This window comes from Prionailurus viverrinus, chromosome C1 (genome assembly GCF_022837055.1).
Source record: "Prionailurus viverrinus isolate Anna chromosome C1, UM_Priviv_1.0, whole genome shotgun sequence".
Lineage (NCBI taxonomy): Eukaryota > Metazoa > Chordata > Mammalia > Carnivora > Felidae > Prionailurus > Prionailurus viverrinus.
In genome coordinates, this window is record NC_062568.1 from 38,122,349 (window position 1) to 38,146,657 (window position 24,309).

Here is a 24,309-nt window from a genome sequence, read left to right on the forward strand (position 1 = left end):
ATTTAATCCGGGCGCCTAAATTTTAACGTGAACGTGTAGAAATTACAAAACTATGATTAATAGGTAATTTGTAGAAATCCATTATGTTGACGTTCATTAACTCAAAAAATAGAACGGAATGAGAGGAAATGGTTTTATATTTCTACGACAGGGATTTACGTTATCTATGAAAAAGAGTTTCCTGACAAATACCAGACTTGGTTACCAAAATGGTTTTGGAATTTCCTTCTTTACAGCTCTCAAATTAATATAACTTCCTTTTACGGCAGGGTGAGAAGTTTTTGTTGTTGTCCTCGGTTTTTGTTTGTTTGCTGAACAGAGAACAAAATTGTATGACTTCTTAATGTCTCTTCGTCATAATGCTTCAAGAAACAAATTCACAAAATCGACTTCAACTCACTGAAAAATAAGCCCTATGAAACTCTGAAACAGGTGAGGACCAGAACCTCCAGGATTCCCTTCACAGGCGGGGAGGCGGGGGTAGGGGTGGGGGTGAAAATTAAGATTCCACTAACTGCAGCAGGAAGGAAGAGAGGGAAATGCAGGAGGAGGAGGTGCTCTATCTAGTTGAGGAAGGAAGAGTGTCACATAAATCTGTCCACCTCACAGTTCTGTCCCTAGCACTGGGCCTCCCCAAATATCAGTTAGGTCAGAAAAAAATAGTGGAACCCCTGCCCACTTCCTTTAAGCATTGTTTTTCAAGGTCTTACAGTACCTTGAGACAACATACATGAAAAGCTCTGTACTACAAGCATTATTATTACTAAGTTGCTCTTCTAATTTAAATCTCTTTGCCTCAGTTCCTGTTTGCTTTAGGGCTCTGTAATGAGAAAAGCAAACGCTAAGGTTTTGTGAGGTTAAGGGGTTTCCTGAGATTGAGAAGGGACAACTTCATTGCTGCATCAGGCATTCGCCTTGTATTGTCTTCCACTCGCTTCTTGTACGTAAATCTTGCTTTTCCCCAAACGCTGAACTTCTCCATGATAAAAAACCTTGATATATATTTTCTTGTGTTGTCTGAGTCTGTGCTGAGCGTGTAGCAACTCACTTGAAGTAGTCAGTCCATTGTTCTGTGGGGAAGGCTGGGGCACCCGCACGTACTTCCTTTGGACGTACCACAAAGCGTTCTGTGAATGAGCAAGTCAGAAAGGGGCCCAGAGCAAGTATTAATTTGGAATATTTTGAATTTTGAATATGGCATTTGCAACACAAAACATGAACATATTTTTGGAAACAAAAATGAAATCACATCTTCGAAGCCACAAGGCGAAACTAGACTGTTACATTAAGAGTTTTTACTTATTCGATGCATATATTTCACACATACGTTGCTTACCATATTACAGGCACTGGTCCAAGCAGTTCGCAAATGTGAACTTATTTAATCCTTATAAGAACCTACAACAATTAAGATAAGAATTATTATTATTTGCATTTTATAATAAAAACTTGAGGCCTAGGAAGGAAACGTGATTTGGCCAAAGTCACAGAACCTTGGTGGAATTTGAGCCTGGGAAGTGTGGTCTGAGGGTCCACGCTCTTGACCGTTATTCTGTTTGCAAGCTCATCAGCTGCGCAGGGGCAGAGAGAGAGAGAGAAGGAGAGAGGGAAGGGGAGAGCTATGCGAGAGCAAGAAAGAGAAAGAAGAGAAGCCATCTTCCATCCTCAATACATTCATTTCCATTTCTGCCCCCAAGTCAATGTTGTCACCTCCTAAGTAAAGTAAGGGGGGGGGGGGGAAGAGGGGTAAGGATCAGTGAAGCACACATCCAATCCTCCGAAGGGCAGCATTTGGAAATGGCCCATATCACTTCTGCTTACATCCACTGATGTAATGGCACATCACACAGAAGAAGGCTCTCTCCTCTCACCTGGATTCCCGCAACGTATCTCTGCTCGAATGACCCTGTAACAAAGACTTTCTTGACCACGCTGTCTAAGGTAGTGCCCTTGTCACCCTCTGGTCCCTTATTCTGTTTTATTTTTCATCATAGTACTTACCACTGTCTGACATTACCCTGTATTTTTATCACCTGTCGCCACTCCCCCCTCAGAGCATAAGCACCATATAAACAGAGACTTGTCTCTTGTTTGCTCTTATATTCCTCGTACCTACCTGCTACTCAGTAATATTTGTTGATTGGATGAATGAATGATGAATAAACAATGTGCTAAGGCATCCCCCTGCCTCTGATCTTGACAACAAAACAAGATGGGAAGAAAAGTTTGGTTATCTTAACTGGCACCAGAATTCTTCTTAGGAAGGTAGGAAACTATTTTTTACGATAACAATATACCTCTTTGAGGTAAAGGGTAAAACCCAAGAGCCAGTGTTTCAGTAAAATTTCCCTTCATGAAATAGAATGTGGAGGTAAGGAGAAGACGGGAAGACATAAAACTGGGAAGAGAAGAAGCAATAAGATGTCAGAATCCTCCTGACAGGGACCCTGAAGTTGCATTAACATTCACTACACTCGTGAATGCTTTGCGTAAGCAAGTTCTGTGATGCTGAGGGAAGGGCTGAGGTTTCATGACCGGGCAGGTATGGAGTCCTACAGAAATGGCACATTGGGAAATGGGAGTCCAAGAGGCAGAGAAGGCCTTGAGAATGCAAAACCTCCAGGATTTCCAAAACTTGCGGCATTCCCTAAATGGCAGCTCAGGGGAGTGAAGTAGAATCTACCTTTTATGTCAACGTTATATATTATTTAGGCTTCATCACTCATTTATACAGGATTCCCTTATATGTTGCTGTATTTCACAGCGACATCACTGATAGGTTATACGGGGACTTTGGTTGGGAGAGATTAGGGTTATGTAAAATTATGCTTTTCATCATTAATATTTCCAGTGAAAGCGAACATTGAATTCCTCTCCATTGCCTCAGCAAAGGATAAAAGGACCTGCAGGCCTTCTGCAAACTACACCTTTGCTTTTATCTGCACCCACTACAAGATGCAGTGCAGAGGGAAGCCGGATATGGTCAAATGATCATTCACCTTCACAAACAAAAAAGTTAACCTGCCACGGTCTCATGGCAGAAGGTACATGACTCCTGGCTCAGAGACAAAGACTTTATTATTCAGGGCCCAGGACGCAAATAAATGTCATGTTCGCGTCAGTTCCCTTTCCCTCCCCTCCTCAAGTCACACGGGGGTGATGCAGAGAGGCACATCGGTAGATCCTGCACATGTCATGGATTGGTAGCCCATGTGAAGAACCCCAAGTTTAGGAAACTCCAATCTTTTATAAAAAGCTACAATCTGGGGCACCCGGCTGGCTCAGTCAGTTGAGCATCCAACTTCAGCTCAGGTCATGATCTCACTGCTCATGAGTTCGAGGCCCACATCAGGCTCTGTGCTGACAGCTCGGAGCCTGGAGCCTGCTTTGGATTCTGTGTGTGTCTCTCTCTGCCCCTCCCCCTCTCGCACGCTGTCTCTTCCTACCCCCCCCCCCAAAAATAAATAAACTTAAAAAAAAAAAGCTACAATCTGCCTGACCTTTGCCCAAGAATCTGCCCACCCCTTGCTTTATTATACTGGACATTAAATAATCTTACCCTCTGCTCCTTCTCCATCCTCTGCTACTATCTCTGTTTTCCAAGGTTATTCACTCTTCATTCTTGAAAATATAGTCCAGAACAAAAGACTGTCAGTATAGCTGCTCAAAAGACATTCATAAATATAAAAGATCAATGGAGAATTCCTGGCTTCTTAGCCAGGAGCTACCCGCATAAAGGAGACGTCGCAAGTATACGGTAGGTGGTAGAAAGAGTTTTCATCAAGAAGAATAAAAAGGTGAAAATATTCCTCTTCCTCCTAGAAGACACCTTCCTTTTCTTTTCTTTTCCTTCTCTCCTCTTCTTTCCTTGAGAAAAAAACCAACATGTCATCAGGTTCTTTCTTTTCATCATGTTAATAGAAGCATACGACCTCCTGCTCAAGAGGCAACTCAGCCTTTGAAGGGCTTTGAGTACCACTATGGAGTTCAAAGGAGAAGATATATGGAGTGGCCAGCTTAGCTTCTCTGATTCTTTAGCCATTGAGGAGAAGGGCTTTCTTTTCTGTGGGATCATCATTCTCGGACTCTTATGGTTGTCACAGTAGTAAGACCAAGAATGAAGGATTCTTGGCCTTAAGAGTTTAAATGGAAAAGGCCATATGAGTTGAAATGGAAAAGGCCAACCAAGAAGGCCATTGAGCTGCCTCTGGCACAGAGATTATGCTAAAAGATTAACCAAACCTTACTGAGTCAGTTGGAGGATTTAGATCCCTAATCATACCCTGTTGTGACTCACAGTACCCCATTCCAGCACCAAACCTAATGTCCATACCCCATATTTGTCTACCTATCTAATTTACTGTCACACCAATTCTTCTTAAACAGGTCCCTTTCACATGTTCAGATACCTCTAGGAGACTTCTATATGCCATTGTATCACGTCTATTTTTTTAAGTTTATTTATTTATTTATTTTGAGAGTGAGAGCGTGTGCACTCATGTCGGGGAGGGGCGGAGAGAGAGAATCCCAAGCAGGCTCTGCACTGTCAGAGCTGAGCCCAACACGGGCTCAATCTCACCAATGGAACCATGAGATCACGACCTGAGGAGAAATCAAGAGTCTGACGGTTAACTGACTGAGCCATCCACGCGACCCTCCATTTTATCAAGGCTAACCTCTCATACCTAATTTCTAAGGAACACATTAGTATGTAATGAGTAGACTTAATTTTTCAAAAATGTCTTCCAAGAGTTGATTGCTAAATGTCACTATTTTCTCCCAGACAGAAATAGGACTTAATTTAGGTCAACTAAATGGTGAGTGTGGCTACTCAGGATTACCTCAAATTCTAACCTATCACCAGTGCTTTCTTTTAATGCCTTTGCTTTTCCCTTGTACAAACTTTTGATGCCCTTAGAATTTGTGTCAAAGTCTGGGGCGCCTGGGTGGCGCAGTCGGTTAAGCGTCCGACTTCAGCCAGGTCACGATCTCGCGGTCCGGGAGTTCGAGCCCCGCGTCGGGCTCTGGGCTGATGGCTCAGAGCCTGGAGCCTGTTTCTGATTCTGTGTCTCCCTCTCTCTCTGCCCCTCCCCCGTTCATGCTCTGTCTCCCTCTGTCCCAAAAATAAATAAACGTTGAAAAAAAAAATTAAAAAAAAAAAAAAGAGAGAATTTGTGTCAAAGTCATTATATACTTCCATGCCATTTTGCACAGGACAGGTCCCCATTACACAGCTCCTCATAGTCCCCATTGCTTATAAAATTGTACGAGAAAGCAAATTACATCACAACATAAAACTATTCACTTGTGATCACATATAAATATAATTTCCAAAAGATACACTCCAAATCCATAAAGATGATTACTTCTGATAAGAGGTGAAAGCTAATGGGATGAAAATGGTGATGGAAAGGGCCCTCAGCTTTACTCATAATAGAATTTTGAAAGAAGAATGTATTCTTGTTGAGGTGGATTGCTTCCAAAGATGGCTACAACAATCTGTCCCATGAGGCTTACCCTTTATCCTGGGCCTCTGCTGCTCCTCTCATAGAGAGGGGGAGTCTATTTCCTATCTCCTTGAATCTGAGCTTGGTCTGTGACCTACCTACTTGGACCAATAGAATGTGGTAGAAATGACAAGGGAAGAGTTCCACAACCTAGCCTTAAGAGGTCCTGAAGATTTTGCTTCCACTCCCTGGGAATCCTAAACAAGTTTGGCTTCCCTACTAGAGAGACTAGAGGCGAGTCCCTGGAGGCTGAAAGATGGAGGAGAGAGAAATCCCAGCATTCTAGTCAACCCAGCTAAGGAGTCAGACATGTGACTGAGACCATCCTGGGATCCATTACAGGTGAACGAGCATGTCTAACCAGATGACCCATTCTAACTGTGCCCTGCCACATCAATCACAGAATCACGAGGACATAAAAGTCAATTGTCGTTTTCAGCCACTGAATTTCAGGCTGGTTTGTTACATAGCAATAGACAACTGTTATGTTACTTGTGTTATGCAAAATTACTTTTAAAAAAATAAGCCCACATGCAAACCTTTCTTCTTATCTAACAAGGAGCCTCTCTCCTCTCCCCACCTCAACTTCATGTGCCTAGTGTCTCCACTCATCTAACTGATGACACCATGTCTAACAATGCAGTGCAAAATCAATGCAAATCAATGCAAAATCAGGGCAAAGTGATTATAATGTGAAACTGAAAATCTTTCAAAATACGTAAGAAATCACGAAGTTGATGAGGGTAATGTTAAAGAAACCCCTGAATCATGGACAACTCCTCTGACAAACGAGAATCTGCAGCTGGAAATAGTTCACATTTAAAGAAGAAGAAAAAAAAATCCATGCAGATGATGAAACAATAAGTGCTTCAAAAGGGAATGTTTTGAATGTCAAAATTTAAGAGAGGCTCTCGGAAAACTGATGAAGCCCTCAAATATTTTTGCAATAATGACCCTTTTTATATTTGTCCACAGAAGTCAAATGGGAAAGGACATTGTATCATGATACTGTATAATTTTGTTAGAAAATCATGCTTCTCAAAGTCAACTTTTAAAAAAAATTTTTTTTAATGTTTATTTATTTCCGAGACAGAGAGGGACAGGGCATGAGAGGGAGAGGAGCAGAGAGAGAGGGAGACACAGAATCGGAAGCAGGCTCCAGGCTCCGAGCTGTCATCACAGAGCCCGATGAGAGGCTCGAACTCATGGACCTTGAAATCTTGACCTGAGCCAAAGTCGGACGCTTAACCGACTGAGCCACGCAGGTGCCTCTTATTGTCCCAATTTTAAAAGTGGATTTGGGGTACCGGTTATCTGAGGAAATTGGGGTCTCTGTAAATATCTTCATCTCCCTAACTAGCGGATGTAGTCTTAGAGAATGCTTTACTAATGTCCCCTGGATAGTTCATCAAACCTAGAACTAAGCAGATAGCGGGGACTCAAAAATTCAATAAATGTGATGACAAATGACCTGCCGATTGATTGGCTGACCTGTAGATTTTGCCACCAAAGAACAGCACTTTTCCATTATCAATCCCTGACCCAGTATGAGCTGGCATTTGTTCCTCTCAAAACTGTTCATAGAAGGCCTATTACAAACTTCCTGCTGAAAGCACTTTCAAAGGCTGGATACATTTAAAACCAATTCAAGCATGTAAAGTCGTTTTAGGAAATAAGCCCCACGTCCCAAGGGCTCAGCTGAGGAGGGCCATGTTTCAGAACAGGTGTGCCACTTGACTGAACAGGAATTTGGAAATGTCAAACATTAGAAGCACTTCAGAAACTCCAACTCAAGCTGCCCGACGTTGCACTTCTGGGCACGTGTCAATAAGTGACTTGCACAGATAGGTATTTGAGAAAATCTCTCAGTGCAGATCCAGAATTAGCTAAACCAAATTGGCATGGTAGGTTCTTAAAGAGACCATACTTTGGCTTGTTTGTTTGTTTTTCCTTTTGCAATTTTACTTCTCCAAAGAAACTCTGTGTTTTAAAAACTAGTCATTCAAGGGGCGCCTGGGTGGCTCAGTCGGTGAAGCGTCCGACTTCGGCTCAGGTCACGATCTCACAGTCTGTGAGTTCGAGCCCCGCGTCGGGCTCTGGGCTGATGGCTCAGAGCCTGGAGCCTGCTTCCGATTCTGTGTGTGTCTCTCTCTCTGCCCCTCCCCCATTCATGCTCTGTCTCTCTCTGTCTCAAAAATAAATAAAAACGTTAAAAAAATTAAAAAAAACCTAGTCATTCAAAAACTCACCTTCTACTACACGATAACCGTCCGTAACAGCATGACATATTTTAATATTCCTTAAGTTCAGGCACTTGCAACTTATTTTGCACCCCCAACCGCAAGAGTCATAAGAATTGGGCTACCTTCCTTGCCCTTATCAGGGTTACTTCCGTCCACCTGAAAATTAAAAATTAACAGTGCAAGCTTGTCTGCAAGTACCTTTTAAACTTGGCCCCTCCCCGTTGGACACCATTCCTTCTGCAGCCCACCAGTCCTTCTAGGGCAAGTGCAAACAATACTTTCCGTTACAATAACTTGTATGCAGGAACACACACGCGCGCGCGCGCGCGCACACACACACACACACACACACACACACACGAAGCAGGGTTTCATCTGTAGCAAAGCAGCCAGAGAAAAGTTTACTGGCTCTAGCCAATTGGAGGCTGTGGAGCTGAGCCAAATTACCATGTTTTTCTCCGCCTCTAGATGAAGTCATGATTGAAACATGGCCTTGAACTTCTTTCATAAAGGGATAGAAGAGTAGGAAAGAAAAGCTAAACCTGCAGGAAAGTGCCCCGTGCCGAGGAGAACGCGGTTAGGAAGTGTGCGCCTGCTTCTGAACCCTGAGTGGTTCTCAGTTCTGTAACCTTCGCCTCCCACTGGGTGGAGTAGGGCTTTTAAGAGCAGCTGGAATGCAGTTCCCCTGATCAGTGTAGCCAGTTGTTGCCTGTCTGAACCTCTGCCAGTCCTGGAGAGCGGTGCTCTGAGCTCAAGCCAGCAGGCCTCTTTCTGCCCGCTCGCTGCCGTCCTTCTTGCCGGAGAAGAACGTTCCCACCTGTCCAGCCATGGGGGAGGACGCCGCCCAAGCTGAGAAGTTTCAGCACCCGGGGTCTGCCGTGTGGCAGGAGAAGCCAGCCAGCCCCAGCCTCGCGCCCTCTTCCACGCCGAGCCCCAGCCTGAACCTGGGGAGCACGGAGGAGGCCATCCGGGACAACTCGCAGGTGAACGCCGTCACGGTGCTCACGCTCCTGGACAAGCTGGTGAACATGCTGGATGCCGTGCAGGAGAACCAGCACAATATGGAGCAGCGGCAGATCAGCCTAGAGGGCTCCGTGAAGGGCATCCAGAACGACCTCACCAAGCTCTCCAAATACCAGGCCTCCACCAGCAACACGGTGAGCAAGCTGCTGGAGAAGTCCCGCAAGGTCAGCGCCCACACTCGCGCGGTCAAGGAGCGCATGGACAGGCAGAGCGCGCAGGTGAAGCGGCTGGAGAACAACCACGCCCAGCTCCTCAGGCGCAACCATTTCAAAGTGCTCATCTTCCAGGTCAGTGCCCCCCTCCTCCTCCTCCCGCCCAGCTGGGATTCCTCAGCCTTCGTGGTCTCAGTCAGCCTGGCTCTCACAGCCACTTCTACATCTGTCCTGCCTGTCAGGGATCCCACACACACCAGGCGTTGTCCCCATCCGCCTTCAGCAGGAGTGTGACCTCCGCACCCGGGGGGGTGGGAATTTCTCGGGTCACGGCAGCCTAAACCCAAGGCAGTTGCCCCAGAGGTCAGTACGCCAGGGTCATTTGTTAGGGAGCACCTGGACGCACTCCATACAGGTTGGGACGGTGAGCAGGTGCGTGCACCCGAGTCAGATTCATGCGTCTCCTTGCATTATGAACTTGGGGCTCTGACTGCAGCTGTTAGCTGGACAGGGCATATTAATTCAGTGCCTGTTGATTAACTCTTTGTGGAAATGAGATAATCATCTGATTTTTTGTTTAATCAAGAAGTCAAATTCACGACTGCTTCTCTCTTTGTCTAAAGGCTACCAATGTTTGAGAAGCTAACCAAGTACTGAAGACTGATTGCATTAGAATTGAACTAGTCTCTTCCTTTAAGATTCTTGTCACCAAAGCAATCTTTGTTATTTTCTGGCAAATAATGCACTAAAAATACAGAGCATAACTCTTTACAGATACACGAGGTATGCTTCTTATTGCTCAGAGAAGCCACAACTGTAAAATAAAAGCAGTGTTATCAGTTTTAGTTGCAAAGGCTAGTCTCGAATATTTTCTCTTTCCGATGGTTGCCTTAGAATAAAAAGGCCACTTAATTTTTTTTAATGCATCAATGATGCAGTTAATGTAGCAAGAGGGTATCTGGGGACAGGGAGGTTGCGTGGGGCTGTTGTTCCGCCAAGTGGTGGGCATTTGTGAATCCAAGGGTAGCCCTGCCCCAGGCTGGACGTCCTTCCGCCCAATGGAACGCAGCCAACACAGAGCCCAGGAAGCAATTGCCATGCCTGCCCCAGGGCTGTCTCCTTGTGACCATGTGAATAGGAGAGGATTTCAAAGCCATGGAGGGGAGAGGCTATAACCAACTGTTTGATTGTGAAAGGCACACAAGAAGAGCCTTCATCTCCCAAGGGAGATTTAGAAATTGGAATTTAAGCTGAGGGAGCCTTCTTTTTTCTAAATGAATCTGCTCCGCCAAGTTAGAACCTAAGCCTCTTTCCCTCCTTAAAAGGAAAGACTCATCTGGCTGTTTTTTTGTCCTCCCCAAATTGCACTTGATGTAAAGCTTCAGGCAGCTGATGTCCTCCTATACCTTGCAGGCTTTTGCAGCCCAGACATTTTTTAGCCTTTAATGCAAATGGAATAGCTTTTCATGCACCAGATGAACTGAAAAGAGATACGGTGACTGCGCCTTTCTTAAGCCATATAAGATCCTTTACTTTATTAGCCTAAAAGATATTAGAAATCTCAGCTCTCAAGGCATTTCTAAATTAAATACTGATCTCCAAACAAAACCAAACATGTGCAGACATGTTTAAATCTGAGTCATCAAAGGAAATTTTCCTCCCTCCAGTATGAATCAGGGAGATTATCTCTTGTCCTCTATCCTTAGTTAAGGGAGGAAGAAGTATCCAGTAGAGGAAGATCATAATTTGTCGGGATCGGTTTATGTTTCATTTTGCCGCGGATGTTCTGTAGTTGTTGGAGGCAGGGACGGAAGAGATAGGTGAGTAAAAACTCAAGAGAATTGTAAATCTGACATTTAAAAAAAAACAACAGGTGGGGAACTTAAAAGACTCAGGCTGCTGTTGAGCCATACCCCGGTCTCCTCTTTTGTCACATTGGATTGACAGGTGTGAAATTGCAGCCAGAAGTGGTCGGAATTCTCCATAGAGTGAGCAAAAGGTGAAACAGGGGTGCGCAAGACCAAGGTGGAAGCTAAGAGAATCCAAAGCAACGTATTCAGGCTCCATTCTGCGCCTCTTAACAAGCCGCCCCCAAGGACCCTTTTTTTTTTTTTTTTTTTTTTTTTTTTAAAGAGCAGGTTAGGAAGCAAGGACCTAAAGGCAAGGAACTGGAGCTTTCTTAAGCCATGTAAGATCCTTTCGTAGCCTGAAGGATATTAGAAATCTCAACTCTCAAGACATCGTAAGGTGGTTATTTTGCAAAAACAAATGTGGGTGCAGTCTCTTCGTGGAGAGTTGTTCTTTCTCTTAAAGTAGGGGCTCGCAGGGTAGCGGTCATGCCACTGGATGGAATACTAACTTGTGCTGGAGAGTGCTCCAGTCGAGGGGTTGAGAAGATCTATTTTGTCACACAGACACTGGTTCAAATGCGAGTTTCACCGCTTGCCAACTATGTGATCTTGTGCACATTTTGCAGCTTCTCCAAGCTTCTGTTTTCTCATCTGTCCACTGAGGATATGAATAGGAGCAAAACATTTGTCAGCTCTTTTAGTAAGCCCTGCATGCTCTAAGTATCCTTCTGTGCATTCTCGCATTTGCCCTCAACTTACAGATGAGGAGGCTGCAATTCGAAGGTATCTATATCTTGTTTGAAGTTATTTAGTAACGTCAAGCAGTGAGGCGGGGATTTGAACTCACGTATAATTGATTCCATGCTCTTAAACATGGATGCTTTTCCCTTTGTATCTCTCACAGGGTGAGGAATAAATGCAATAACCTCTTTAAAACGGTTAGTGAGTTACGTGGTGTAAGAACTCAAGGAATGGAAGCTATTCCTGGGTGGATCTGACATGCATTTACACAGGGAAGGTTATACTTTAGCTTATTTAGAAACATGGCTGCTGAGTGAAAACTGACCCCACCCTACTCGAGATCTGACAACAGCCAGGCCTATGCTTTTTAGATGGGACTCATTGAAAGCTACATACCCGCGCTCGCGCACACACACTCTCTTCCATTCCCTGCCATGCGTCGTATGGCAACTACCATGTCGAAATCAATATTATATCCCCGATACACCAGGAGAGCAAAGGACTCTGCCCAAAATAGCCCCTTCTAGTGGCAGGCTTTACTGTGTGGCTGAGGGCAGGTGGGTGAGAGAGTGAGAAGGCAGAGGACACACGAGTTGCCACTCCATAGGTCATTTGTTGTTTTCAATCCCCTTGAATCCTCTGGCCAGACTTTTCTCTTCTCAATTCATGGGTTTTCTAATTCAAGACAAAAAAACGGGTGTGAAAATTTTATGTTTTTAATGTGTATTTATTTTTTAGAGACAGCGAGAGTGCAAATAGGGAAGGGGCACAGAGAGAGAGAGGGGGACAGAGGATCTGAAGCAGGCTCTCTGCTGACAGCAGAGACCCCAAATGCGGGGCTCGAACCCATGAACCGTGAGATCGTGACCTGAGCCGAAGTCAGACGCTGAACCAACTGAGCCCCCCGGGCGCCCCTATGTGAGAAATTTTAAGACGAGGAAGTGAGGAAAGCAAATCTGTCACCTGGGCAGATGTAGCACTGTCATGTTTAGAAGATGAGGTTTCCAGTTTGTAAGGTCCTGTCGTGTCCTCCAGAATCTGCAGGTGCTTTTTGGTTGTTGGTTGCTCGGTTGGTTTGTCTACTAGACGCTTCAACGTTCGCATTTTTTTTTAATTCCAACTTTTGTCCTTAATTTGTCCTATTTAAAATGTGTTATTTATGTATTTCCATGCGTGCTGAACTTACAAGGTCGTTGTGGCTTTAAAGCCCCCTCCTGCCTTTAGCAGTTACTTCAAATTATAGCCACTGGCACCTAAAACTCGAGAATGGTCACCTCCCTTTGAGTGATGAAGCAAATTGTAAAATCCTTGTTAAACTTAGCAGCTTTTCTTTTATATATAGTTTTTAGGATAGCCTAAGATCAATGTTTGAACTCAAAATACTGTGACAGGATCCAGTGTAAATGAAATAAGACTGAAAGGGGTTGGTGATCAAAAAGCAAATGCTAAAAACTAACAAGACTCATGCTTTGCCCGTAAGCATGGCTATCTTTAACTAAACCTAGAGTTTACGCAGAATATCAGTGCATTTACCATTAAAAGGAAATTTTCTCTGTTGATTCATGAGCCTAGCATTTCACAGCTAACTGGCCCTGAGGGTGTGGCGCCCACTTATGCCTTAAGGTTCTAGTAATGATTATCCCGAAAAAGCGGTGTGGGAATGGCTTCAAATCCAGGGAACAAAATGAGACTCCTCCTGGACAGCTTACACTTTCGTCCACATAAAATTGTGAAATTGGGTGAAAAGAGTAGAGGTTGGGTATTTGCCGTGGATACATTCGTAGAGAAGCAGGCCTATAAATGTGTTCAAATAGGGGTGCCTGGGTGGCGCAGTCGGTTAAGCGTCCCAGCCAGGTCACGATCTCGCGGTCCGTGAGTTCGAGCCCCGCGTCGGGCTCTGGGCTGATGGCTCAGAGCCTGGAGCCTGTTTCAGATTCTGTGTCTCCCTCTCTCTCTGCCCCTCCCCCGTTCATGCTCTGTCTCTCTCTGTCCCAAAAATAAATAAACGTTGAAAAAAAAATTAAAAAAAAATGTGTTCAAATATTCATCATTTGGCTTCCTTCAATGAGATCAGAATTTTAGAACAGTGCTAAAAGTATAACATCTTCAGACTATTTTCAAGTTGATTTTTTTTTAAAGACTGTACTTTCTCTATCCAAAACCACTGCTCTGAAAACTGTTAAATTATTACAGACGTAGAAGAAATGGCAATATAGGAAATCAAAGACACCTTAATATGACAACTCGCCATGTTTATGTCCCATTGATTAATGTTCCCATAGTGGGATATTGGTTTTGATGCGCTCCTCATCCCGTGCCCTTTTAGTTTCTGAGACCAAATACTTGCTCTCATTGTTATTATTTACACTTATTGAATGTCAGCGCAGCCTCAGGCCTGTTAAGTGAATAACTGATTATCGTTTCTTCAAAAGAATCATTGCTTTGTCTCATTTGTTAAAAAACTGGACTGTTTGTCAGATGCAGTCCTTCCAGGTAAATGTGGCCCCTTCCCTTGTGTTGCACATCTGTGTCTGTTGGAATTGAGTGAAAAGCATTGTCCGGTGCAGCTCAGGTCCTGTGGTTTGAATCCTTGTACGAAACAAAGCATGTTTGGTGTTAGTACTTTAGGAGATCGCGTCTACAATTTTTTTAGTTATTGTTCGTGGGGCTTACATTAATGTCACAAAATCAAATATCTTGGAGCTGGAAAGTACCTTAATAACCATTTAGCTTAACTTCATTTTATATCAAAGAAACAGACGCCCAGAGAAAGTGACTAGCAAGGTTTCATTTTATTAATAATAGAAATTACGGAGTTGAACTGTAAAATGAGTAAAAACAAACACTGTATTCCCACTATGGCAAAGTTCATGCTTACTGGGTTTTCTGCATCAGCTTTTAAATAATTCAGAATGATTTGTTTTGTTTTGTGTTTTTTTGCTTTTTTTTTTTTTTTTTTTTTTTTTTTTTTGTGGGTAGCAAAGAATACCTAACCGGTGTGATCTTAAAAAAGAATTGAACCCTTGATAACACTGAAAAATAATGAAACTTTTAAATCCTCCACAATGTGAAAGACTGCTCAGGGATTATAACTAATGCATTTTATTCTTATGACTTGCTGATTCTACCGACAGCTGCCTTAGGGGTGCAGTTCTAATCAATGGCTTTATCCACTTGGCAATCTATACCTCAGAAACACAAATTGGAGAAAACCATCAATGTGTAAAAGAGACCTATAAATCAGAATGTCAGGTGGGCATAGTTCCATTTTAATAACTAGTATTTAGAGATTATTGGATAAGGCATCCCGTGGACACAAATTTATGGTCCTCATATCCCTCCAGGATGCCACCACATCCCTCTGGGTCTATGACAGGCTTCGCTCTTTTCGTCTAACGACAGGGATGATAAGTCTGTGACCCAAGAACACACTGCTGGCTTCTCTCCCCTTAGTCAAGCTTTTACGGTCGGCTTCCTTTTCTAACGCGAGTCATAGAATCTCCTTTAAAGCGTATGCATCTATATATGTGCAAAGATTTGCTTCCGCGAACTCCAACACAAGAAGTGCTCAGCGTGTTGGCAGGCTTCTCTGTGTTGGTATCTACGTGCGCGACTGGGACAGCCAGTTCACGAGAATCAATAGAAATAGCAAACAAGCTGAAGTGTAAGGAAAAATGCCACTTCTGGAGAGTTCTTTCCTTCCTTTTCTCTTTAGTGCTGCAAGCACATCATTCATATAGGTTTGAAGTGTGCCGTTTAATTCTCCCTTCCTTTGAAAAACTCCTAAGGGTTCTTGTGAAAGGTCAGAACCCAGAGCATCTGTGTCAGTGGCAGCCGAGTACCTTTTGGAAAATAAATCTGTAGAGCAAACTGTCAGCTGCTTCTGGGGGGCCTCTGCCGGGTAGAAGGGCCCCAGAAGTCAGCGCCAGCCCACGAGGGATTCTTGGTGCCCTGTTAGGGAGTCACAGGCCCTAAGCAGATCTATGAGTCACTAGCCCAGGTAAGCGGTGATAGAATGGAGGACGTAGAGTTGATCCTCCCCGTTGAAAGAGCTGTCAAGATTGGAATCTGTAAGAGAAAGCAGATCAGAACCATTATGACAGGAGGCTGAAGCGGGCGGAAGTGTCCCTTTCCCCGTAGACAGGTGAAGTCTCAAGTGTTTCCATGAGGCCTGTGTGAGAGGACTGAGCAGGGCACTTGCACAGGTCAGATTGGGTGCCTGTGGACCGTGTTGGTGTAGAGGATGTACCGCCATGACATGCCCGTTGAATATCCGCCAGCAAAGCGCTTACGTTGTAGCCCGACACGACGCGTACGTTCAGTTGAAACAAAAATAGAGATTTTTGAGGGGTGTCAGTATTTTGTTGCTTCTAAAAAAAAAAAACAGAGAGGAAAGGTAAGGCCTCCGTGTGCTTGGACATCCACCATTCCTGTGTGACAGGAAGGGGCTTGCCCTCAGACTGGATGCCATGAGCAGCCACAAAATAGACGCTGTCCAGTAGACAGAACACAACGAACTGCTTGAGCAATTAAAATGACAGCAGAAGCATAAAGCAGTTAGCCAAAAAAAGAGATATCTCACTCGTTCCCACTTTTGTAAAGACACAGCCAGCTCGTCTGGATTGTGTCTGTTCCCACTGGGTTTATTTTCATAGCCGGCGTTGAGAGCCCTCGTGTAAACGTCCCAGGCGTTGGATAGAAGAGTTCGGTGGTTTCCCACCGTCCCTCAGCTGCCCTCACGCGTGTGGTATCTACCACACAAGGCCGCTGCCTCCCCTGACAGCGCGCTCTCCTCAAACCTGTCCTTGACGGACATGTGCCGAGAGAGAGGGACAGGAGTCTCCCGCTCAACAGTGGCTGTGCTTTTGTAATAACAGAATTTACATTTAAGAAAAAAAACGCAGGATTGCTGAATTCTTTTGGAAGCACGGTCAATATGTCTACCTTTTTGTTAAGGTTGAAGAAAGGGACGTTAGCAGGGTATTCCTCTGATTACCCGGAGAGATTAAGGCGTACGAGTTGTACCTCTTCTCTGGGAACCAAGGCTTATTTTTGTAGTTTCCCCTGAATTTCTGCTTCCTTCACTGAGGACTTAACTTTTCACTGAGTTCTTAGTTTCTTCCTTTCCTGCAGGCGGCTCCTGTCAAACCCTCCCAAGCCTTTTGTCAAACCCCAGGAGTAATTTTGCTTCTGGACCAAGCATCAGGGCCTTAGCTGTTGCTGTAGTCGGCCTCCCTGTCAGTCATGCTCATCCACTGAGAATAACCTCCTTCCTTAGAAACGGAAACCGCAGCGTCCCTTAGGCCTCGGTTCTCATTTCCCAGTGGCAGCAGCAGTCACCGAACTTCCTTAGAAGAGCGAAACCCGTTCTTTTGTAGTCCTCAGGCCTACCCAGCGGGGCGGCAATTTCTATTCCGGCCACTCTCTCAAGGCTTTCTTAGAAAGCCACCTTATCCACCATGTGTTCATTCAATAAATAGCTGTTGAGCTGCCAGGAACTATTGTGACGGGGGCACAACAGTGAACAAGAGACCCAAATTGCCACCCTCATGGGGAGTACGTGCCGGCAAGATAGAGGCAAGTTGAGACTTGAAACACGGGAAAGTTGCTCTCTGGAAAAGTCGAGGTCATAAATGACTCGTGGGAATGCCACGTTTCTTTCCGATTTTTTTTACTTGGTCCGTCGTACTGTGTTCCTGACCGTCTTTATGACATTAAAAATGGGTGGTTGTGGAGAGGGCTTTGGGAAACAGAATCCGTGATTTCTTTACTCTAACAAAGGTTCTATATAACCAGATTTTCTATTAACCTCTATCCAAGATTTTATCCTTTGTTTCTAACCAATTTATGGAATGGACTGTGGTAAGAGTGTATGTGCAAAAGAGGGAGACACGGGGCTGTGTTTTTTCCAGAATAGCGTAACTATTCCGTTCAGTGGTTAATAAGGAGAGGGACTTCTAGGTTTCTCTGTATCAAAACTTTGCTCATTTAGTTTCTGTAGGCAAAAAGTTAAAAAATATGCAGGTACACTCTTAGAATATGTGTTTGACCCTAACCCCAATGTCATTGACTTTTCGATCAATTAAAAGAAGGGAAATTCTTACTGTTAACATGAACCTCACCTGAAGTCTAGATCCCAGATAGACTTGTTAAATGCACAAAATCCAGTTATGTTTCAAACTGGGAATTTACTGGGCAGTCCACCATATAATCTGGTAAGGTTGAAGCTAAGGAGGAAGTGGGGCTCTGAAGCCTGGCCCACCTTGGCATTCCTGCAGAACCCCGAGTGTCCCTGGGAGTGCGGTTTGAAAGTTGCTAATCGAGGTCAAGTCCTCTTGTTCATATTTGGGAGAAACTGAGACCCAAGGAGATCAAATAATCTGCTGAAAGCCACACAGGCATTCAGCAGTACAGTAAAGACTGAGACTCAGGCTTCTGTTACACGTTCTTTCCACTGTGCTGGTTCTTTCCATGAAAATGTGAAGACACCTTGCTGGCCAGCTCTCATTTTCCAATATTCAAAGAAAAATTTTAAAAAAGAAAGGGATCCCTTGGGCCCCTGGGTGGCTCAGTCGGTTAAATGTCCAACTTTGGCTCAGGTCACGATCTCACAGCTCATGAGTTCGAGCCCCGCGTGGGGCTCTGTTCTGACAGCTCAGAGCCTGGAGCCGGCTTCGGATTCTGTGTCTCCCTCTGTCTCTGCCCCTCCCCTGCTCACATTCTGTCTCTCTTTCTCTCTCTCAAAAATAAATACACAGTAAAAAAAATTAAAAATTAAAATTAAAAAGAAAGGGATTCCTGTGCTGTGTGACCCAAGCTACCTGAAAGCAAATCCACCCGCTTAGAAGAAGTGGAACACCATTGCCCTTGAACTCTGGAGGCAAGTTCTCAGGCTCTGCTCCCTGAGACACAGAGAAGGTCAGACCTTTGCCTCTGTGTCCAGAAACTGAGGGAAGAGGTATGCTGGGAATAGTGCAGGGAAAGGGACAGATTCCTGAGCTTCTGTCCTCACTCTTAGCTCTAGGTGGGGGATCTAAGTAAGTATTCTTGTCCAAGGAAGCCCTGTTTAACAAGAGAGCCTTGATAAGCTGCTTCAGAGACCTCCCTCGCTCCTCTAAGAATGGCCATGGTATGCGTCCTGTCCTTATTAATGCCCACATAGGATATCCTGAACCGCAGGGCTTCATGGGTGGGCCCCCAGTGAGGCTGGCCCTGCCTTCTCTTACTCTAAAATCATGTCATCAGAAAAATTAGTGTGCACTTCTGAATAGATACCAATTGACCACACTTTTCCTTCTGATTCCTAGCGGGGGAGGAAACCTGATCAAGGCTTTACATGGTGTCTGACTCTTGAGGACTTCCCAGTTCTCTCCCTTGCCCCCATCTTTTATCTTCTAACTCCACCTCCAGTGGGATTTTGGCAGGAGCAGAGCCACCTGACCTTGAAGGAAGATGGGAGACAGAGGCCTCTTGGGTTCACAGTAACTTACTTTAGCTCCTTTATCTAGGCAACTTCCTGGTCTGTCAGAGCCACAACCCACTTCCTCCCCTGCCCGTCACTGATAGAGCCCTTGTCATCTGCCCTCATAATATTCCCAATAAGCATCCCCTGCCCTTATCCAGCCTCGGGGGAATGACTTGACCAGTTTAGAATTCACTCTTCATATTCTAGAAAACTGAAGCCACAAACGTGTGGTTTCTGTCATCCCCATGTGCCAGAAAGATACACACTGCAAATGACAGCAGCTCAGGACCGTTTGTAACATCTGTTATTAACATGAAATCTATCTACATTGTCCATCTTTTCAGGAAGAAAATGAGATCCCTGCCAGTGTGTTTGTGAAAGAGCCAGTTTCCAGCCCAGCGGAAGAGAAGGAGGAGCTTGCTGATGAAAACAAGTCCCTGGAGGAAACCTTGCACACGGTGGACCTCTCATCAGATGATGAATTGCCCCACGATGAGGAGACCCTGGAAGACAGTGCAGAGGAAAAGATGGAAGAAAGCAGGGCAGAGAAAATAAAAAGATCCAGCCTCCGGAAAGTAGATAGCCTCAAGAAAGCGTTTTCTCGCCAGAACATCGAGAAAAAAATGAACAAGCTGGGGACAAAGATCGTGTCTGTAGAGAGGAGAGAGAAGATTAAGAAATCTCTCACTTCCAATCACCAGAAAATATCCTCAGGGAAAAGCTCCCCCTTCAAGGTTTCTCCCCTTACTTTTGGTCGGAAGAAAGTCCGAGAGGGAGAAGGCCCTGCAGAAAACGAGACCAAGTCAGAAGACACGCCTAGCAGCGAGCAGATGCCAGATGACCACGAGGAGAGCTCGTTTGCAGAGGGTCTTTCTGAAGCGTCCCTCCCCGGTGCCCTGGTGGAAGGCAAGAGCAAGGAGGAGGATGCAGAGAGGGAGGCCTCCAGAGGGAGTAACTCGGGCAGGGATAGCAACATCGACTTGACAATTGTGGAAGATGAAGAGGAGGAGTCGGTGGCCCTGGAACAAGCGCAGAAGGTTCGCTACGAGGGAGGCTACCTGCTGACCTCTGAGGATGCAGAGCAGTCGGATGCAAGCCCGGGTCAGCCTGCCGTGCTCCAGGTGGACCAGACCGCCTAAACGCGCAGCCTGCCGGGCCCAGCCTGTGCTTCCGTTCCGGCGGGTAACCAGAGTCTGGAAACAAAGCCCTGCACGTGTCCGCACTACCCACTCGCTACCGTGTTGTTGTCCAAGCAGCCCTCACCCACTCCACAGGAGCAGCGCACAGATGGACCAAGATCTACTGTGAAGGCGACCTGTCAGGAGCGTCGCTTCCAACGTGTTCTTCGGTTCTGTTTTTGTAGAATTTCTCCAAGATTGCATGGAAGAAGAGAAGGGGCAGCTGCAAAACGCTGACCAATTTGGCTTAGTTAGAAAAACCAGAGGCTACTTGAGATACTAGTCATGAGATGGGATTCATTTCTTGTCATTCCATAGGCTTGCCGAATAGTGCACCAGCGCTATATTGAATTTCCACTGAACTCTGTGAAGCTAATTATTGTATGTCAAGTGTGCGATATATAATATACATATGTATTTAAGCTAAGGACATACCTACTTTATATTATAAGAAAAAAACACACACTTTTTTAAAAAGGTAGAAGAGACAGTCTGGTCGCTTATTCACTTAATAGAAACCAATGTTTTAACTTCAAATGAAGAAAACATTGAAAGACTGTAATATTCAGCTAATCAAGTAAGATCTGGGAAAGTCAGGACTATCAGAAAAAGACAACTAAGAGGGAGAAGTTGGAAAATAAGAGAAACGGGAAAGAAGGAATGCCAAAGAAAATGAAGGCCTAGAAAAGCCATGTGCTTAGAAGTAAAATATTTACTGTATTAACTCAAGTATTCTTTTCCTTAAATAACAATTCTAAAGAGTTTCGTATATCCTTGAACAACACGTTATATCTTCACAATATTTTTATCTCCTAATATTTTCAAATAATATAAAAATATAGTTTACTGTGTTAAAGCTGCATTTTGCTTAATAAATAAAAGACATTACAGATCTTTCACCAAGGAGCTTTAAAAGGATGCCGTGTCTTTAACACCGGAACGAACGTAAATCTCTGAAATGAATATGTACTGGCTTTTGTAGGAAGTTCGATCAGACGACTCTTTCATGCTTTCCAAATTTAAAATGACCTTTATACTCCAAATGATGTAATGTAGGTGTGTAAGATGTTAAAAGCAACAGGTTTGAGAAGGGAAGGATTGTTTTTCCTTTTGTATATGATGGTAATTTCATTCTAGGTCATATTTTATTTATATATTAATTTCGCAGAGTATTAATAGGATTCTTCCAAAAGCATGCTAGTGTTTATGTGTATGTGCACCCTTATTCGGCCGGGATAATTTTTACTCCGGTCTAACGTTATACTAAAACATTGCTTTCTCTATTTTTGATTACAGAATGCTAATGTTTTGAGAACACAACTAAATTATAGTGTAGAGGCAATTGTGCCGGGGAGCAAATTCTCTACCTTTAGTGTGTACCACTCACTATAAGTAACCTGACAAATATAAGTAACCCAAGGCGGTATTAACAAACAATGCTTTGTTTCCTAAAAGGAAAAACAGGCTCAAGGTATTGATAGCCTAACCTATACAGCTGTGTCCCTATTTGCCGTAATGTACCTCAGACATTAGATTGTTGAACTAACGATGGCTGTGTTAAAGAAGACTAAATAAACCAAAGCATGAAAAGTGTGTAACGATGTCAGTTTTTTCGGCAGAGCAATTTTAGAACAAGCAGAAAGAATTGATTTGTAAACTCTCCTCCAAACGTAGCTGTGATGTCGATTGTCTCGGTCTTGATGTCCCCTATTAACTCTGCTTTCTTGTCCCCCTGATCTCATTTAGAAATCCAGGTCTCGTTCTTCAAGTTTAACTTTCTTGACATCACCTTGCCAGCTCTGGAGAGCATCTGAATTTATTGCAGCAGCTTGATAAATTTGATAGTTCCATCTGCATTTTTATTGTTTGGTACCAGATCTTATAATACCTTAAGTAGCCCTGCAAACATGACTGTGTTGAACTGTGCATTCAGTTTATTCACACAGATAAACCTTTGTCTTCGGCAGAACCGTGGACTGGGTAGAAGACTTCATTTCACTCCGGGACCTAAGCATGCCTGTTTAACCTTTATGAAGTTACTGTCACTTCTTGCGGTCAGAGTTGGGGGATCCAGGGCTAATGTGATGTTTACATTTCCTTTCCAAAAATGCTGCTGCCGTTTGTTCCTATAAACTATCTGCATGTCAGTGAAAAGCTACCCTTAAATCTTTTTAGATTTTACTGACAAACGTTTATTCTGTGTTCCAAATTCAAAGCACTACGATTCTAAGCAATAAAGCAGTGAATGAGGCCAGATCATTGTTGGAAAACACATACTATAGGGATTAGAGAAAGCAGCAGTTGAGGAAATGGAAGCTATTTATTCTGAATTATTGTTGAATTATTTGCATACCGGTGAGGCTAAAAAGTCCCCAAATTCGATATGTCTTCTTTCCACCCACCCAATAACCCATCCCTGACTTTATGTGCCTGGAGCTCAAGAACTGGATTAGTTTTTCCCCAAAGATTGGTTATGCATTAATAAGCACTGAGATCCATATCTCAGAAATATAATTCAGGAGTAAGAAGCGTCTATTACATGGATCACAAATCTCACAGAGATACAGCAAAGATGTCACTTTACTACAAGATTTTATTTTTAAAATATACAGACATATATATTCCAACAGGAATATTTTCCTCTTTCCACTTAGGCATCTAGTATATGGCTGAATTTCATCTTATACGTGAGAAGACCCACACTGAGGCCAGTTGTGCACAAAATAAAAACTTTTCACATGCATTGTGTGATAACCCAAAATGCTCCTGGTTTGGCACTGCTCGTGCGTTTGAGTCCACTATCAAGAGACTAGGGGCTCCCTCGATATAGCCAAGCTCCTAGTGTAAGTAAAGGTTACAGTGAAAGTCATTTCCTGCATTAAGACACGAATGCCCAAGCCCAGTTAATTCTTGTTTGAAAGTTTGTTTACTGCCCTACAGCCCAGGTCTAAATGATTTTGTGTTGGAGACTGGGAGTCTGAGGGATCGAGGTACAGGTAGCAATCATTATTAACAGTTCCATAGCAACCACGAATCTTTTTCTAAAAACCAAGGCTGTGACACTGCAGAGCAAGTTTCCGGAGACACTGGCATTGTGACCTTTGTATTCTGCCCGATCAGGGCATCCAGATAAAGACTTGTGCAGCCAGGAACTCATTCCTAAAGAGAACAGGCAGTAACTCACATTATTACATTATTACATCCTTAAGATGCATCCTTCTTATTTTTGTTTTCACCACCGCATCATCCTGCAGTATTCGAAACTACAATTATTTTTAATTCTTCACACAAACTGCCCCAATTAAGAAGCCACACTTTTAGCAAAACAACTTGACATTCATCCCTGTCAAGACTTTGCACCGTAAGGTTGATTCATTAAATACGTACTGGGCAATGCAACTATTTGCTACAACTCTTAGTGTCCAAAGCAGTAAGGCACAAGCGTCAGGGAGAGGAAGCCAACATTTCTACCAGCTCACTTTAATGCCAGGCTAGGTGCCTGTGGGGTCAGCAGTGCTGTGCCCCGACCACATGCTGAGCACAAGTACTCTCTCATTTAATCATGCAAATCCTATTAGGACGGTACCTTTTTTTTTTTTTTTTTTTTTGCAGCTGAAACTCTTCAATTTAATTTACTCCAACGAGTAAGATGGAGAGAGGGGGGGATCTCCAGAGTCCGTAACAGCCCTAAGTTCTCACTCGTGTTAGAATTTATTTTTCCTTTGAAGTTCACAAAATTAAAAGACTTGTGCAAGTTTATGTAACTTCTGAATGTCAGAATCGGTGCTTCACCCCAGTCTGAAATCTATGCTGCTGCCAAGACAGATGCCTAACGATATCACCCAACTGTGCTTAATTATGAATCACTTTACAAGCTCTCAGATGGTATAGTATTAACTTCATTTATCGTCCCTTATACGGCATCAGGTACAGCTGCACTTTATAAATGATTTTGGTGATTGTCATTCCGAGGCTAAGGAAAAAACAGCTCCCGGTTCCCGGGGAGCCGTGGAGAGACTATTATTCAGGTCTGCTGAGGCCACAGAGGGGCTCCTAAGCTCCTTGGTATCGACCATTGTCAGTAGCTGCAGGGCTCACTTTGGGCATGGTTTAATAAGGGCAAGCTGTCAACAAAGATAGGTACTGGAAT

General features: G+C 44.0%; 1 protein-coding gene and 1 long non-coding RNA gene across 2 annotated transcripts; one reads left to right on the forward strand and one right to left on the reverse strand.

The window, feature by feature from the left end:
* Positions 1-476: 476 nt before the first annotated feature.
* LOC125173548 (uncharacterized) lies at positions 477-3,862 on the reverse strand. The gene is made up of 4 exons (XR_007155077.1): positions 3,729-3,862; positions 3,560-3,621; positions 1,337-1,398; positions 477-1,127 (listed from the first exon to the last, which is right to left on the reverse strand). It is a non-coding gene; the product is annotated as an uncharacterized LOC125173548 (long non-coding RNA).
* Positions 3,863-8,232: 4,370 nt separating this feature from the next.
* CAVIN2 (caveolae associated protein 2) lies at positions 8,233-21,752 on the forward strand. Its single transcript, XM_047873369.1, has 2 exons — positions 8,233-9,060; positions 19,326-21,752. The coding sequence occupies exons 1-2, from the start codon at positions 8,578-8,580 to the stop codon at positions 20,118-20,120; spliced, it is 1,278 nt and encodes a 425-aa protein (XP_047729325.1). The 5' UTR covers positions 8,233-8,577; the 3' UTR covers positions 20,121-21,752.
* The last annotated feature ends 2,557 nt before the right edge of the window (positions 21,753-24,309 follow it).

Bases quoted from the DNA above. Each gene is read 5' to 3' on its own strand.
- CAVIN2 (XM_047873369.1), top strand. From the start codon at position 8,578: ATGGGGGAGGACGCCGCCCAAGCTGAGAAGTTTCAGCACCCGGGGTCT. The intron at 9,061-19,325 runs GTCAGTGCCCCC...CCATCTTTTCAG, and splicing joins TCAAAGTGCTCATCTTCCAG to GAAGAAAATGAGATCCCTGC.